This window comes from Primulina eburnea, chromosome 12 (genome assembly GCF_022965805.1).
Source record: "Primulina eburnea isolate SZY01 chromosome 12, ASM2296580v1, whole genome shotgun sequence".
Lineage (NCBI taxonomy): Eukaryota > Viridiplantae > Streptophyta > Magnoliopsida > Lamiales > Gesneriaceae > Primulina > Primulina eburnea.
The window spans coordinates 36,779,700-36,798,122 of NC_133112.1; the positions used below are offsets into that span (position 1 = coordinate 36,779,700).

The 18,423-nt window shown below is 37.4% G+C and overlaps 1 protein-coding gene and 1 pseudogene across 13 annotated transcripts in view; one reads left to right on the forward strand and one right to left on the reverse strand.

The window, feature by feature from the left end:
- The first annotated feature begins 281 nt into the window (after positions 1-281).
- LOC140808389 (aquaporin SIP1-1-like) overlaps positions 282-18,423 on the forward strand; it is a 44,688-nt pseudogene continuing 26,546 nt past the window's right edge.
- The window catches only part of LOC140808387 (tRNA ligase 1-like), a 28,583-nt gene continuing 23,157 nt past the window's right edge, over positions 12,998-18,423 (reverse strand). For 8 of the 13 annotated variants that reach the window (XM_073165506.1, XM_073165508.1, XM_073165513.1 and 5 more), the window contains 9 exons: positions 17,447-17,547; positions 17,013-17,073; positions 16,503-16,633; positions 15,765-15,836; positions 15,607-15,683; positions 14,924-15,004; positions 14,729-14,828; positions 14,277-14,435; positions 12,998-13,665 (listed from right to left, as the gene is read on the reverse strand). In XM_073165506.1, the coding sequence (XP_073021607.1) occupies positions 13,264-13,665; positions 14,277-14,435; positions 14,729-14,828; positions 14,924-15,004; positions 15,607-15,683; positions 15,765-15,836; positions 16,503-16,633; positions 17,013-17,073; positions 17,447-17,547 (1,184 nt within the window). In that variant the 3' untranslated portion in view covers positions 12,998-13,263. Of the gene's footprint in view, positions 13,666-14,276; positions 14,436-14,728; positions 14,829-14,923; positions 15,005-15,606; positions 15,684-15,764; positions 15,837-16,467; positions 16,634-17,012; positions 17,074-17,446; positions 17,548-18,423 lie in introns of those variants that run through there. The other 5 variants (XM_073165509.1, XM_073165504.1, XM_073165505.1 and 2 more) reach the window with 5 other exon arrangements.

Here is an 18,423-nt window from a genome sequence, read left to right on the forward strand (position 1 = left end):
AAAAAAACAAATAATAGTAATTATCAAATACAATCATGCAATTATTTAATCTTCGGTTTCTAGATTAAAATTAAATGGCAGATTAACTTTGTCGGTCAATAGAAAAAGAAATGAAATGAAAATACATTTTCTAATGAATGATCACAAAGCTCATATTTTTTTGATTATTGGATGGATTAATCATCGAGCCACTGTATCTCAAGCTCTCCAAATTTCAACGATTTTTCGTATATGTAATACAATTTTGTAACATATCATATCTACAAGATTTGCACTCAGTGATACCACCCTGTTTCTTGTTGGTGGGTAGGTGAAAGCAAGGTAGTTGAGTCACTCGATTAACTCCAGTTCATTTTCTTCTTCGGCCGTAGTATATAAACACGGAATTCATCGTTTCTTGATTTTACAGGTAGTTTCAGAGGAGTAGAATCGGAGATGGGGGCGATCAGGGCGGAGGTGGCCGATGGGGTGCTGACGTTCATGTGGATTTTCTGCGCGTCGGGGCTGGGTGCCGCCACGTACGTTATAGCTTCGGCGCTGAGCGTGGCCCCAGGCCTCCCGACGCTTTTTATCACCACGTTCCTTGTTTTCGTGCTGTTGTTTATATTCGGCTTCATCTGAGATTTGATGGGCGGCGCGACGTTCAACCCCACCGTTCTACGCGGCCGGGCTTGGGGGCGCCGACTCTCTTATTTCTGCGGCTATTCGGTTTCCTGCTCAGGTATGTAACTGGATTCACTGCACTTTTTCGTCATCGATCGAAAAATTGTGATGGATGGATAAAACCATTTTCCAATTCCTTGAGCTTGAACTGGAAGGGGATGGGATATAGCAAAAAAAATTGTTTTTTTTATAAAATTATACAAAAAATTGAATTATATATTTATCATTTGGTGTAATAACAATGTGATTAGTACTGATAACACCAAAATTTAATTTTAAAATAAATTACAATTAGACTATTTGAAGTTAAATATTGGGTTCTTGTTGCTTCATGGATTTATTCTTTCTTGTTGATTGCTTTGTTTATCTAACAAAGTATCTGTGTTATATTAGAGCTTCATCATTTATAACTACGATCGATTTTATCATTTTTTCTAGTTTAAAAAGTCGTTGGAATCGTATAACACGCAAATTACTCACTTTTAGTTTATTGTAATCTTGTTTTTGATCTTTGAATAGCAATTACAAGTATTTAATTGTGTTTAGCTGGTTACAATTTTATGTTAAGATGAAGATTTTTTACTCATATATTTACTGATGATATCATCATTATGTGTACGATTAGTTTTTGACAGAGACTACCTTTAAACCCGTGGCAAGATGTGGTATACAAACTTGTAATAGAAGTATGTTTATGAGTCAGCAAGATTTTTGTGTGCTAGTTAACATTTTTTTTGCATCCACTTGTAGAAATCAATGAGCCTATGACAATGTTTGGTTGGAAGTTTATTTTCTTCGGGACGCGTTTACGAAATATTCCATCTGTCTGTTGTATCCTTGACAGGCAGCTGGCGCAGTTGGTGGCGTCCTCGCGATATCGGAGGCTATGCCGATTAAGTACAAACACATGCTTGGAGGTCCTTATTTTGTTAGAGTAGGTGCCCGTCGAGCCAAGTGTTGGCCGAGTGTTCACAATGAAACTCTATGTATAAGCAGTCTTTATTTTAATAATATTTGAAATTATTATTTTGGCAAATCTTTATCTGTATACCCATGCTAGCTGCATAGATAAAGCCCTTGAATATACAAATAGTAGAAAGAATATGAGATGCTCATATGATGAGTATCATGAAACTCATATTTGGAATACTGTATATTCTAAACCGTTCCTAGTCGATTCAGCCGCCACTAAGAAGGATAAAGGCCGCTCGAGTTAGAGACTAGTATCTGCGATGTGAGTACCATGTTTCATTGGTAGGGGACATTGTGATGTCCGAGCATGCAGATAGGTGCTCCTGGTAGAGTGCACTGAACAACCCTCCATAAAAGGACTTTCCAAGTGGTTCTCACTTATCGAGTGGAAAAGTCCTGGTTTATGGTTGTACAGAATTAGTCCTTATGACCCGGGACAACATTGAGACTCTATGTGCTAGAATTACACTTTGACTTGTTTACCGACTCTCATGGGGTCATCAGGTGGCAAGATTGGGTGTTCTGTCGAAACACATAGGAGTCGATGCATTGTAGTCGGGGATTCACCGCTTACCTTCGGGTATGGATATCCTATGTGTTATCATGTGTATGTAGGTTGAAATCTCTGGCCAGAGTATGGTTGTAATTATGAAAGGGGTTTCATAGATTACACCATTGATGCAACTACGACATGACACATAGTATCGATTCATTGACAACTCTCGATAAACCAATAGTTGTCGAATCGGTCGGGATATATGAGATGAAGGGACCGTACTGTACGCTAACCATAATTGAATGGTTCTTGCAGGCACTATCATTTGATACCTAGGGAATCATGTAAGCGATGCTGCTAGGCGTTTAACATGATTGGTTTGGTACTATCAGACTTGAGTTCTGACGTTCTTGTTATCAAGGTGTTGATAAGTAAGAATGGAGCAATTGGGGTATGCTCGTATAAGGACATGTTTAGTCCGAATCACATAGAGATGTGAACCCACGGCTAGTTGTATCAATGAACCATTGAGGGCCACACAAGTACTAGCTTTGTAAATACCGAAGAGAAGTAAAATAGTTCAATGTGTTGAACGGCTTATAAAGGAGTTTATAAGCGTAAAGAACAATTAGAAGTATGACTTCTAATAAAGGAGAAAATAGTTCAAAGTGTTGAACGACTTATAAATGTGTTTATAAGTGTAAAGTAAAATAGAAGTATGACTTCTATGAGAGAAATGTAAATTTTGATTTATGGAAGTGTTCCTAAATTAAAATTTGGCCAAATGAATAATGTAATTGAAAATTGTGATTTTCATAAACATTATTATGGACTAAATAAATTAATTCAAGTGTTGAATTAATTAATCACTAGTGGACCTAGTAGAGTCCAAATAATTAAATTAATTCAAGTGTTGAATTAATTAAATTATATTGAGTCTTGTAGAGCTCAATTAAAATAATTATTTAACTAGTGGGACTTGAGTAAATTCAAGTAATGTTTAGTTAGTCTCAAATGTGTTTGAGATTATTAAATTTAGTCCAAAGTTTTTAATTTGATTAAAAACTATATTATATGCATGAATGGGAGGTCAAGGGTTGGAGATTACTTTTTATTAAAATAATGGTTGGCATGCAACTTTTTGAATCAACTTTTTGCAACCCCAAGACTAGACATTCTTCCCCATTCTCACACTTGCAATGGCCGAATTCTTGCTTGTATTCTCTCCCAAGATTTTTCTCCCTTTTGTTCTTCAATTTGTTGAAGAACATTTCACTTCTTTTTGAAAAATCCTCAAATATTTCTAGTGCAATATTTGAGGGGATTTACCTAGTTGGTGGTGGGCCTTATTTTGAAGGAAAGCTTCAAGGTTTTGGAGGAGAGCTTGTAGATTTCTTCATGCCATTCAAGAGCTAAGGTGTTTACACCTTAGTTGGAGCCATAAAATCAATCCTTGTGATTGATAGGTAATTTTCTCAACATCCTATGTATGTTTTTGATTTTGTAAATATTACACAAGATAAATCATGGTGGCCGAAATATTCCCCTCAAAATTTCGAATTTTTGCTTCCGTTGCGTTTCCGGCCACCGTAACCGGTCCGCTTTCAAGTGGTATCCGAGCTTAGGTTACGGATTTTGTGTAATATTTGCATAATATTATGTTGAGATCGATTTCTAACCGTTTGAGAATTTTTGGTGCAAGAAAACTTCAAGGCCGATTTTTTACAAAACAAAAAAAAAAATAAAGTTTTCGGGGGCTGCCCGAGGGCTGCCCGAAGGGGCTGCCCGAAATGCAGTTTTTAAAATAAAATAAAAAAATTTTTATGTTGTGGCCGGAATCCGGCGACGGAGCTCCGGCGACGGCGATGACGGCTAGGGTTTCCAAAAGTGTTTTGGTTAATCCAAGTGTCATGGGCCTTGAGATGTTGGGCCATTGGATGACCAACATATTTTATGAAATTTAAATGGGCCAAAGTATTTTTGATGAAAAATGAGTTTTGGGCCCTTAAGTTTAAATTTACAATTGTTGCACATATTTTCTCATAAAATAAATAATTGAAGTTGGACTTTAATTATTTATAGTAAATTGTGATTTACAAGAAATTCGATTATAAATAAATTAATTTGAAAGTAGACAAAGGTGTTTGTATACTTTGTTAATTTAGTTTATAATCGTGGCGGTTAGTGATTGGATCAAGATATATAATATTGGATCAATTAATTATTGTGATAATTAATTGATGGTGTATGATATGTGATATTATGCATGAAAGATGATCAAAAGCCCAAGCCCAATTTGCTAGGTGTATGCTAGGATATTTTGTGTTGAATGATTGTAATAATTATCAAATTTAAAGTGGGCTTGGTTTATGGCCCGTTCCCACCCCATGAGATGTATCCCTATTTGCCATGGATATTTATTTGTAAATATTAGTATAGTGGATGATCAAGATTGGAAGATGGTGGCCATGATGATTATGAAGATCGAAGACATGTAAATATTGGAAGCTTATGTAAATGTTGCATTTGCATCCCGTGCATTTACCCTAGGATTGGACCTAGGTCCGTGTTTAGCTCACACGGACCATTAGTATTGGGGCGATTGATCATCCTTGTTTGTTTACTGTTTATAATATATGCATGATATGTTATAAATAATGAGTATGTGCGTTATTATTATGATAATAACAAAGTTGCATGAATCCGGCAAACATACGATCAAACATGGCGAGCTTTTAAAATAAAATTAATGATGAGACCTTTCAAAACTAAAAACCCTCATTTTGAATAAGATTCAAAATTAATATCAAGCCCGAAAAGGGGAATTATAAAATTGGTTATAATTTCCTTGTCTTCCATCGACAATGGGTGCATGATGAACGCTACCCGTACTCGGGGCTCGGCTCAGATAATTGAGGGGGCCCTGGGTGCCGGAAAGCTGTGACATCCATTGACATAGTGATGTGAACTACGTGGAACTCCCATGACTTCGGCTCAGATAATTGAGGGAACTCATGGCGACCGTCCATTAAGGTTCAACATCGATGGGTAAGGCTTGACACGTAAAGATGAACGACGTCTATAATGGGTCCTAATCAAACGTGAGACAAAAGTTTACGTTAAGGGTTGCATTGTGATGCAATTGGGAAACTACCTTTTAGGAATTGTGATTGGCTGTATAATCGGGATCATAATTCGCTAATTGGACCTTACGTACCTACTGAGGAAAGGAGTTTCCCGTTTTCACTAGAGGGTAGTGAAAGATGTCAAAACAGTGGGAGTAAATATTTATAAAGTTAAAGTCCATACTTTATATCTTACCAAATATTTTAAATAGTCATCAACATTTATCTGTTTTACTTTTCAGTACAAATTTTGACAATGTCATCGCTTCGCAATCCAATATCCGTAATACTCGACAAACACATATTAACTGGACCTAATTACCTCACTTGGCTAAGAAATTTGAAAATAGTCTTAAATTCGGAAAGGGTAACATATACACTGACTCAGTCGCCCCCTGTTGAGGCTCCGACTGACTGCACTCCTGAGGAATTGCAGGCTTACAAGGAATGGTGTGACCATGACTTGATAGCAAGGTGTTATATGCTGACTTCTATGAATGATGAGCTGCACAGGCGTTTTGAGGTTGCAATGAGTGCTGCTAACATTCATTTGCACCTCAAGGAGCTCTTTGGAGAGCAAACGCGTTCTCTTAGGCATGCTACCGTCAAGGAGCTGATCACTTTGCGCATGCGAGATGGGGCCTCGGTCCATGAGCATGGCCTAAAGGTGATCGGGCTCGTGGACAAGCTCGTTGGCATGGATATGATCTTGCCTTCGGAGTTGTCCACCGACGTGTTGCTGTTATCGCTGCCGAGCTCATTTGATCCTTTTGTGGTGAACTTTAACATGAACAAGATGGAACCGACCCTTGAGGAGTTGGTGAACATGCTTGTTACCTTTGAGTCCACTATCAAGAAAGAGAAGTCGGTTCTTTATGTGGGTTCTTCATCTGGTACGAAGATTGATCCACATGGGAATGGAAAGAAGAGTTCTTTCCAACGTCCCAAGAAGAACGTGCCCTTGATGAGGCAATCTCCGAACCCTGTTGAGGCAGCCAGACCAGTTAAGGCTGACAAGACTGGTGATGTTTGTCATCACTGCAAGAAGCCTGGACATTGGAAGCGAAATTGCAAGGAATATCTGGCCCAGAAATGTTCTGGAAACGGTATGTTCTAAATTTAAGTAAACATTTCAATTAACTCTACTTCTTGGGTATTAGATACCGGTTGTGACTCACATCTCTGTAATGGGTTACAGGTGATGGGAAGAAGTAGGAAGCTTAAGGAAGGTGTGACCTTCTTGAGGATGGGCTATGGAGCAAGAGTTGCTGCCATGGCTATTGAGCATGTTTACTTATTATTGAACAATAGTTTAAGTTAATTTTATGAGATGTTTTGTTTGTACCTAATTTTGTAAAAACATTGTTTCCATTTCTATGCTGATAAAAATGGATATTCTTGTTTATTTTGCAAAGGTGTTTGCAACATTTACATGAATGAATGTTTGATTGGTACTTGAGAACTTGAAAACGATCTCTATAACTTAAAATTAAAAGATATTCCATTAAATGTCCATTCAAAGGCAGACACCATATGAGATATGGATGGGTAAGCCTCCCAAATATTCTTATCTTAGAATATGAGGAGCCCTGCTAATGTAAAGCAGGTAGTGGGAGATAAAATTGGACTGTTGATCCATTTTATGTTACTTTGTGGGATATCCAAAGAATTAAGTTGGATATTATTTCTATCATCCCCAAGAAACAAAGGTGTTTGTTTCTAGGAATGCAACCTTTTTGAAAGGGATTTTCTATTGGATAGAAAAAGGGAGATGATAGAACTCGAAGAGGTTCGAGAGAAACCCGCAATTATAGAACCCACACCCGATGAGCCAAGAGAGGAGATACAAGCTCCTAGCAGATACGAGAAAGTCTCGAGACCACCTATGAGGTATGGTCAGCTTCTTGAAGAGGGCCATGATGAGCCTAACCATGGATGTGATCCATGGACCTTAAAGGAAGCATTATCTGATGCCGATTCATCCAAGTGGCTTGAAGCAATGGAATCTGAGTTGAATTCCATACATTCAAACCAAGTGTAGGATCTTGTGGATCCACCTGAGGGAACTGTTCCCACAGGGACTTGGGGCGGACGGAAGGTATTGACCTTCAAGACGCGATTGGTGGCAAAAGGATGTACTCAAAGACAAGGAGTTGACTTTGAGGAAACCTTTTCCCAGTCGCAATGTTCAAGTCCATAAGGATTTTGCTAGCCATAGCTGCATGGTATGACTATGAGATATGGCAGATGGATGTTAAGACAGCCTTTCTTAATGCGGATTTTAAGAAAGTGATTTACATGTCTCAACCTGAAGGGTTTACATCTGTCGGAAGTGAGCATATGGTATGCAAACTTCAGAGATCTATTTATGGTCTAAAGAAGGCATCTAGGAGTTGGAACCTCAGATTTGGTAGTACAATCAAAGAGTTTGATTTACTAAGAATCATGAGGGACCCTGTGTGTATAAGAAGGTCAGTGGGAGTGTTGTGACATTCCTGGTGTTGTATGTTGATGACACTCTACTCATTGTGAATAATGTAGGAATGTTGCAATCAACTAAGATATGGTTAGCGAGTAAGTTCTCGATGCAGGACTTGGGTGAAGCATCTTTTGTATTGGGATACAGATCTATAGAGATAGATCAAAAGGATTGCTTGATCTCACCCAGTCCACATACATTGATACCATCGTGAAGCGGTTCTCGATGGATGAGTCCATGAGAGGACATCTACCAATGTGTCATGGCGTGTCCCTGTCCAAGTCTGTCTGTTGAGACAGATGCAGAGATAGTGGCGATGACACGCATTCCGTATGCTTCGGCAATTGGTAGCATCATGTATGTGATGATATCTACACGTCCTGACGTGGCACTAATTGTAGTGAGTAGATATCAATCGAACCCTGGTCTTCCACACTAGAAAGCTGTGAAAGACATCCTCAAGTAGTTGAGAAGGACCAATAAGTTGTTCTTGGTCTATGGGGTGGAGAACTAAAATTGGAAGGCTATACCGACTCTAGCTTCCAAAACGATATCGATGACTTGAAGTCAACCTCTGGTTTTGTATTCATGCTCAACGGTGCTGCTGTCTCTTGGAAGAGTTCCAAGCAAGACAATATTACGGATTCCAGCACAGAGGCCGAATACATTGCTGCATCAGATGCAGCAAGGGAGGCTGTTTGGATAAGAAATTTTGTCTAAGAGTTGGACGTCATTCCTAATGGAGTTGCTCCTATCCCGGTGTTGTGTGACAACACGGGAGCTTTAGCTCAAGCAAAGGAGCCAAGGTCTCATCAGAAATCCAAACTCGTATTGAGAAAGTACCACATCCTCGGAGAGATTGTGGAAAGAAGAGTAGTGTCTATTGACAAAGTCGGCTCGGCAGATTATGTTGTTGATCCACTAGCTAAGCCTTTACCTGAACCATTATTCGACAAGCATCGCGAATCAATGGGTTTAAAGCATAAGGGTAGTTGGCTCTAGTGCAAGTGGGAGATTGTTAGAGTAGGTGCCCGTCGAGCCAAGTGTTGGCCGAGTGTTCACAATGAAACTCTATGTATAAGCAGTCTTTATTTTAATAATATTTGAAATTATTATTTTGGCAAATCTTTATCTGTATACCCATGCTAGCTGCATAGATAAAGCCCTTGAATATACAAATAGTAGAAAGAATATGAGATGCTCATATGATGAGTATCATGAAACTCATATTTGGAATACTGTATATTCTAAACCGTTCCTAGTCGATTCAGCCGCCACTAAGAAGGATAAAGGCCGCTCGAGTTAGAGACTAGTATCTGCGATGTGAGTACCATGTTTCATTGGTAGGGGACATTGTGATGTCCGAGCATGCAGATAGGTGCTCCTGGTAGAGTGCACTGAACAACCCTCCATAAAAGGACTTTCCAAGTGGTTCTCACTTATCGAGTGGAAAAGTCCTGGTTTATGGTTGTACAGAATTAGTCCTTATGACCCGGGACAACATTGAGACTCTATGTGCTAGAATTACACTTTGACTTGTTTACCGACTCTCATGGGGTCATCAGGTGGCAAGATTGGGTGTTCTGTCGAAACACATAGGAGTCGATGCATTGTAGTCGGGGATTCACCGCTTACCTTCGGGTATGGATATCCTATGTGTTATCATGTGTATGTAGGTTGAAATCTCTGGCCAGAGTATGGTTGTAATTATGAAAGGGGTTTCATAGATTACACCATTGATGCAACTACGACATGACACATAGTATCGATTCATTGACAACTCTCGATAAACCAATAGTTGTCGAATCGGTCGGGATATATGAGATGAAGGGACCGTACTGTACGCTAACCATAATTGAATGGTTCTTGCAGGCACTATCATTTGATACCTAGGGAATCATGTAAGCGATGCTGCTAGGCGTTTAACATGATTGGTTGAGTACTATCAGACTTGAGTTCTGACGTTCTTGTTATCAAGGTGTTGATAAGTAAGAATGGAGCAATTGTGGTATGCTCGTATAAGGACATGTTTAGTCCGAATCACATAGAGATGTGAACCCACGGCTAGTTGTATCAATGAACCATTGAGGGCCACACAAGTACTAGCTTTGTAAATACCGAAGAGAAGTAAAATAGTTCAATGTGTTGAACGGCTTATAAAGAGTTTATAAGCGTAAAGAACAATTAGAAGTATGACTTCTAATAAAGGAGAAAATAGTTCAAAGTGTTGAACGACTTATAAATGTGTTTATAAGTGTAAAGTAAAATAGAAGTATGACTTCTATGAGAGAAATGTAAATTTTGATTTATGGAAGTGTTCCTAAATTAAAATTTGGCCAAGTGAATAATGTAATTGAAAATTGTGATTTTCATAAACATTATTATGGACTAAATAAATTAATTCAAGTGTTGAATTAATTAATCACTAGTGGACCTAGTAGAGTCCAAATAATTAAATTAATTCAAGTGTTGAATTAATTAAATTATATTGAGTCTTGTAGAGCTCAATTAAAATAATTATTTAACTAGTGGGACTTGAGTAAATTCAAGTAATGTTTAGTTAGTCTCAAATGTGTTTGAGATTATTAAATTTAGTCCAAAGTTTTTAATTTGATTAAAAACCTATATTATATGCATGAATGGGAGGTCAAGGGTTGGAGATTACTTTTTATTAAAATAATGGTTGGCATGCAACTTTTTGAATCAACTTTTTGCAACCCCAAGACTAGACATTCTTCCCCATTCTCACACTTGCAATGGCCGAATTCTTGCTTGTATTCTCTCCCAAGATTTTTCTCCCTTTTGTTCTTCAATTTGTTGAAGAACATTTCACTTCTTTTTGAAAAATCCTCAAATATTTCTAGTGCAATATTTGAGGGGATTTACCTAGTTGGTGGTGGGCCTTATTTTGAAGGAAAGCTTCAAGGTTTTGGAGGAGAGCTTGTAGATTTCTTCATGCCATTCAAGAGCTAAGGTGTTTACACCTTAGTTGGAGCCATAAAATCAATCCTTGTGATTGATAGGTAATTTTCTCAACATCCTATGTATGTTTTTGATTTTGTAAATATTACACAAGATAAATCATGGTGGCCGAAATATTCCCCTCAAAATTTCGAATTTTTGCTTCCGTTGCGTTTCCGGCCACCGTAACCGGTCCGCTTTCATATTTAAGGTTGATTTGCACACCGGAGCTATAGCTGAGGGCGTCTTGACTTTCATAATCACTTTTGCAGTACTTCTCATTGTGATTAAGGGTCCGAGGAACCTAGTCATCTAGAATTGGTTGCTTTCCATGTCGACTGTTTTGCTAATTGTTGCAGGTTCGAGTTACACGGGACCTTCCACGAATCCTGCCAATGTAAGCACCGCATCTCCTCTGATTTAGAATACTGTGGAAATTATTTTCTAAAATCTGGTTATACCCCTCATCGTGTTATTATTTCAGTTAGTTCTTCTAGAAATCTCTCGGCCGTGATTAAACAACTTTGAAACCGAGGGAAATTCTCTTTTGCTTGTTGTATAGGGAAAGCTCTACACATTATCTTTCGTCTTTTAGATTAAATATCCAATTTCTAGAATCTGCTGTCTTGGAACTACCGTATGCTAACATCCTCATAAATCGAGATTCCATGCATATCTAATTGCTCGACTGAAATCTTAAATTATCTTTTGTATAATTGTTACCCAGCGTAGGAACTGGATGACTGAACCGAGTTCTTATTACTCTCTGTTTTATTCCTGGATGGCTGTGGATGTAAGCCGCAAGGCCGAACCACGTAATCTTCTGTGTATTCCAAGTTATATGAATTGCTGCATGTGGTCTGAGAATTGAAATCATCTTGTGTAAATTGTTATATCTGGTTAATCAACATGTTTTAAGGTATCATTTTTTTTTAATGAAATAAAACTTATCACATGATAAATACCAATTTGTTTTAGGACTATGTTGGAGCTATAGACGGTATACATGTGTTTGCATTCGTACTAGCATCTTATCAATATGCATTTCAAAATAGAAAAAAAGGAAGTCGCTCAAAATGTATTGGTTGCATGCGACCATGATATGAGATTTATCTTTGTTTATGCATGAGAGAAAGGCAGCGCACACAATTCTAGAATCCTACAAAATGCATCAAGTCGGCAAGGTGTGAATTTTCCAATGGTAAATGCTATATGATTGACTCGGCATACAATATTCACTATCAGATGCAAGACTTTACTGGCCGAGATCGTTCTCCAAGAACTCCAAAAGAATATTTAAATCACATTCATTTTTCTTTATGAAATGCGATTGAAAGAAGTTTTATACGTTTCGAACGTCGTTTTGCAATCCTTAAGAAATTGACATATCAGATGATGTCATCTTTCAATTACATAATCTAGTGAAACGTTAAATGCATAGACAAATGGTTAACAATTTTATTATTATAAATAAATTGTCTTTTTTCTTCGGGGAAGTTGGTGAAAAATTCCCAATCAAAACATTTCTTTGGGTTCACTCTCTACCCACAAAATTGTGGTACTATGTCATACAAACTGTGGTATACTTCATGTGGAACTGTGGTACACTTCATGTGAAAATGTGGTACTAAAAAAATACCCAAGAACTTAACACAAAAAAAAACGACGACTGAGGACTGAAGACCAATTTTTCCCGTTTTTCTTTCAATATTTAATTGAGAATTCGTACGTTATAAATTTTATATATTTAATGCACTTAGATATTATTATTTTTTTGCTTTTAACATTAAATGAGAATTTTAAAAATAATTTAAAATTGTTCTTCCCAAATGGTTGTCCAAACATCTTTTTTTAACTATAAAAAACTTTTTTTATAAAACAGTTATCCAAACATATATTTATTTTTATAATTACTTTAAAAACATTTTATAAAATCTTTTTGAAAAGCCCTGGCATAAAAACTCTTTTAAAGTAGTTATACAAATGGAACCAAGTATCATCTCGAGTTTTCGAGTGGAAAAAGAGAAGCTAATTGTACCCAGTGGAAATGTAGCTTCCGCCTGTTTTCCAGTGAATGCCGAAGCAAACCTGAGACTTGAAGCTCTTTCTTTCTTGATTCCTATGTAACTTAGCTTTTCCCCACACCCCGAGTTTTATCAGTTCAAGTTTCTTTTTGCCTCTGCGTTATGATACATGCGAATAACAAGTCCACGGCATCAATGTTACTTAGTGATCAAGACTAATTTTTACCTGTAAAATCTAAACCACGCTTCAAATTAGATATGATTTACAGCACTATAATGACAGAAAAAATAACGAGATCAACATATATAAAGTTGTTAGTGTTTAACTATAATTTATCGACTCGTCTACCACAATGTACATAGTTTTTGAAAGACCAGAATCAGAAAACTCTCCAAAGTGTTCAATCCAATCCTCGATCCTATATTGTTTGACTACCATGTAAACGAGCAAAAAGTGCTAAACAGAGGGTCAAAAGGCAGCACGATGCTTCACCAAAATAACCAAATCAGCAAAAGAGCTAAATCGAACAAAACCACAAACCATCAGAAGAATTCCAGAGTTCCTGTTATCCTGATAGGTGGTTTGATGTCAATCCGAGTGGCCTTACCTTGTTTGAACAAATGAGGTAACAGGTTTGCTTTTTTGCCTGCAACTCCTTCAGCAGTCCATACTGTAACATGTGGCCACTCGTTTTTCGAACTTATTTTCTCTCCATCAACAATGCCAGGCTCTGCTTCCAGTGCTGCAGATTGATCCGAGAAAAACAGCGCAGTAATATCGACAGGGACATTTTGATTGAGATAGGGACCATAACTGGCTACAGCAGTTACACCATGACTTCTCTTATGAGCTAGGGTCACATGGGCCTTTGTTAGGCTGCTCTTCAAATTCATGTTCTCGAGGAGTTCTTCAATTTTTGGATCCTTCCCAATTATTAACTGCTGCTTCAGACATAAAGTGCGGAAAAGAATCATGAATATTCATAGCATATGAATGGAAACTGGACGCTGGAACTCAAAGCAAAACAAGAAAAGCACACAACATACACACACATATTTTAGGCAACCATTGATTGAATAACACAAGGAAAGTAGCACCTAAAAAACTAGACATGAAAAGAAAAATCCATACCACTCTTCTGTTGCATATATTTCTTAATATTCACTTAAACAGATATAAGTTACGAATCATTAAACAGCAACAAAAATTCAGTCACAACGCTGTAGGAAAAACTAACCCTTACCAATTGCTAATATAATTTTAATAAAATAGATAAAAATATCAGTTATATGATCAGGGATTAAGCCTGAGGGGAGGCAACATAATCCACCCCCTCCCACCCACCAGCAAAAAAAAAAGTTCACACCTGTTCTCCAAACTAGAATTCAAAGCCCATATCATCAATCATGATTTTTGGAGTTCTTAAACAAAATGATTTCTTCACAATCAAAAGACAATTCAGGTGATGGCAAAAGGAACTTATTTTTACACATTTTATTAGTTTATTAATTAATAATTCTAAGTAGCCTTGTGAATGTATTAATCAATAACTTACATTTTCAAGGAGGTCTAGGATTCCCGAAACAGGCAGGCTGACAGCGGCAAAGACGATGGTTCCAAACCTCCGCTTTTCAGTGCTTGGAGCAGCATATTGTCCCTTAGCAATTGCTTTTAACTGTTCAAGAACCTTTGCAACGGCAAATTCAAATGGGACCTGGAAACACAGAGTACATTACTAGAACAGAATCTTTCCCTACATGGGACCAAAGGCAGAGAATAGAGCGGATATCGATTTAAAGTAAAAGGGGGAGATAAATTTTCTCGGTACCAAAGCGGAAGGTTGGTACCATGCATATGTACGCTGCATGTTACATGACAACCATACGTTTTTGGTAACGTAGAAACTTGATCTAATTAAGATTGGCGGAGGCTTCATATTTAAATTAACAGGAACCTAACATATGGAATGACAATTAAATCCACTTGTTTGAATAATCATAAACCAACCTGAATAGAATTGAGATATACAGCATTCCCAAGTAATGTCTCCTGCAACTGCTTCTCCCATTTAACCCATTCATTGGCATATTTTCTTTTGGACACAAGTCTACCATAAGAATTAACAATGGAGATATTATCAAATCAAACTAAATATGTCACTCCATCTAAAGCTCCAAATTAATACACATGCATGACACTGACCTTTCATGTCTGTTAGTGTGAAGCTTGTATAGACTAATCCCCTCCTCCAAAATAGATCTCACGGATTCGGGTATAGAAGATCTTCATATGCAGAGAGAAACGTAAAAAACTGTAAGTCTACAAGATAGAACAATAGGAATTTGGCATGCACCTTCAGGAAAATGCTGAAAAGAAATCGGAAAAAGGGAAAAAATAGAATCTGAATTTCCTGAAAACCAATCCCACGAATGTAAGTTATACAGCAGATATTATATACTGATTGATAGCCTAAAGGTAGGTAATAGCAAGTAAAGCTACGAGTATAGTATCGTGCTGACCATTGTTCAAATGCCAACACAAATCGCTGACCATTAAATGTTGCTAGTGATTTCAAACACTGTTATAAACATGATGTGTGCATGATTATGTACTACACTGCAATAAGTGTGCATAATGTGCCCTACTCATGTTACCTGCTTACTGCCATCATAATATTGCAACCACATCTTTATTCATGGTTGACATTTCAAAAGAACAAAGAATCCTGGAACTTGTTCTTCAAAGAATAAAATTTAAGCGTATTTATCCCATAGAATAAGCCAAGTAGATCAAAAGTGAAAGAAGAGCAACCCACCACTTTGGTTTATACGTGAAAAAAAGAGGTTTATTCCAAATCAGGGAGAGAGACAATGAAAATCACAAACCTCTCGGGCTCTAAAAGAGGCATTTTCACAAGCGAGCCAAAACGCTCTATTAGCTTACTCTCAAATTCCTGGCGACTCTGGAAATGTAGGACGATGACATTATGAAGTATCGAATAGAAATGAGACATGGATATCAGAACTACGTAAAACAGCAGTACCTTGCCATCATATAGGTGGTAGAACTTTAGCAACACATAACCAGCATTTGGCGATGACTTGTCAAGTTTTCCCTTAAAGATACAAACCAAATAGAAAGTTTTAATTATCCAGAGAGCAGAAGAGGTGACAATCAGTGTTCGAAATGGTGGTCGAGGCGGCAATCTAAATTAGAAAATCCTAATTATGTAGAGAGCGGAAGAGGTGGCAATCAGTGCAGGCGGCCCTCGACCACCCTCCTTTGTCTAAACCTGTCTCTATATCCAGTCCGAGGCTATCCGAAGGCAAGGCGGACGAGCAAGTGTCGGAGGCAGGCGGGCGACCGAGATGGTCAATGATTTTAAAATCCTCTTCAACAGTCAAAGTCAAATAATTTTAAAAACCAATCAAAGTCAATCAATTAAATTAAATATAATAAAAGCATCACTCACTCTTTTTTGTATTTATTTTTGGTATCAGGTGTTCTCCACCATCAGTCACCACATCTCAAACCACCTCCAGCCCCCGTCGCCATAAGCCACCTTAATTATCTTGTTAATTTGCATTTATATATTTATTTGCACTTTATCTAGATTGTATTAAATTGTATTAAGCTTTTTTATACATAAACATTATTTAATTACATATATTAAAGAAAAAATTATGATTATTTGTGATTACATTATTATATATATTAACTATAAAAAATTGCTAAAAAAATTATATCGCCTAGGCGGCTGAGGCGATAAGCGGTCACTAACCGCCACACCATTTACAACATTGGTGGCAATAGAAGTAGCAAGATTGATCATTACTGGATGGTTGACACGGTTAAGCACCCGTAACATGAAAACAGCGAGAGCCTCCAGAGAGAATGGATTTGACTCGGTTCCTGAATATGTAAAGAGGAGAAAGCAGATCCACAAACCAATGTTGAAATGCATTAGAATAAAGGAAAATGTGGCAACTATTGAGATTTATGTGACATTTATTTAAACCAAATGATATTAAGCAAAGAATAAATTTTGATGTTATAACTACAGAGGTCTGTGAACTCTGACAGTTAGAAATGACATATACTGTTGAGAAACATAATTATTTATATAATCAATGAAGTAGCTCCATCTCGATATGCACATGGGAACATAGACTAGAGAGAAGTATGAAAGTATCAGGTCAACGATCACATAGCATACATAAAGTATAACTGATGAAAAATGTAGAGAACTCTTAAGAGGTAATAAATAAACACTGAAGCAATAAGAAATAACCTTCCGAATCAGGAATTACTGGAACAGCAGATGCTTTTGTGCTGCGGCACATGTCCTCAATCTGCAGGGATGGGTATAATGAGTTGATCAAGCCATAGTCCAGGATCACCAAAATCAGACCTACTATTCTCTTCTTTCATAGAATAGCCCTAATGAAAATCTAAAGACAAGGAGACAAGGCTCGGGGAATGTGGGATGAAGAACATATGAAAATAGAGAAAAATGAACAAAATAGTCGGTATCCAATGTCCCTTCTATATCTTCTAATGCCAAAAAGGAATCCTGGTCGAAACAAAGATCACTGAAAATCGAGACATTGAACAGTGGCAGTATATTTTTAACATAATATGCATAACACAAATCACCATTCTATAGTGACACACTTTCACCATTCTGTGGAGCGAGACTAAAAATGAAATATCTAAAAGTATCACCTGTCTCCAAACTTCTTCAGTCGGCGCATTTTTGTCTGCAAGCAGAACAGAACAAGGCCTCTTCCAGAGCTCTTCAGAAGCTTTCACCCAATATCTACTACCTGTCACATTACATGATGCAAATTCAACTCGAGAGCGAAAATTTTCTATAAGAAGTAAGAGATTTAGATGTCACGAAAATAATTTGGGAAAGAAAAATTAATCTTTTCTTCGGGACAAATAGTTGCATAGAAATCCTTTCTTTTTTTTACATGAAAATCATATCACAGAGGTAAACAAGATAATGTTACACGTAGATTGGGTATGCCCCGAAGGTCATAAGAACAATATTCCTTCAACTATCCTCTAGTCTAATGTAGATACATAAAAGTTCAAATCATCGTTCAGTGAACAAAGATCTGAATTTTCCTAAAAAGATCTTCGACCCTTTGTTCCTCTTGAAAAGTCGTTGATTCCTTGCACTCCAAATATTTACTATTTACAGCCGCCATAGCCACGTACCACATCCTTGTGAGGGAAGAAGTACCTCGATAGACGCCTCTAAAAGCTTTAAACAGTGATTGGTGTGATCCCATGATTTTGTTCATCCCCAGCCATTCCCAGACTTTTGACCAAAGTGCCTTTGAAAAGCCATGTATGAAAAACATAAGATCAAAACATTCACTGTAATCACCACAGAGAATACATTTCTTGTACACCACAAAAGGTTGTCTATCCCTAGTCCAAAACTTCCGGAGAGCAAACAACCACAGAGAATCTGGTAATAGGCATTTCTTCCATATTAGAGGCTTCCATGGCCGGTTTCCATAACTTGGGGCAAAAAAACCATAAGTTTTGTGTATCTCATTCTTTCCTTCAAATCATCCACCCATCAAAGCTATTGAGGCATCCACCGAACCACACACCAAGAGCTCATCTCGAGTCAAAAGAAGTTTTTTAATGAGACAGCTCTGTAAGCTCATGTTTGCCTGCACAAG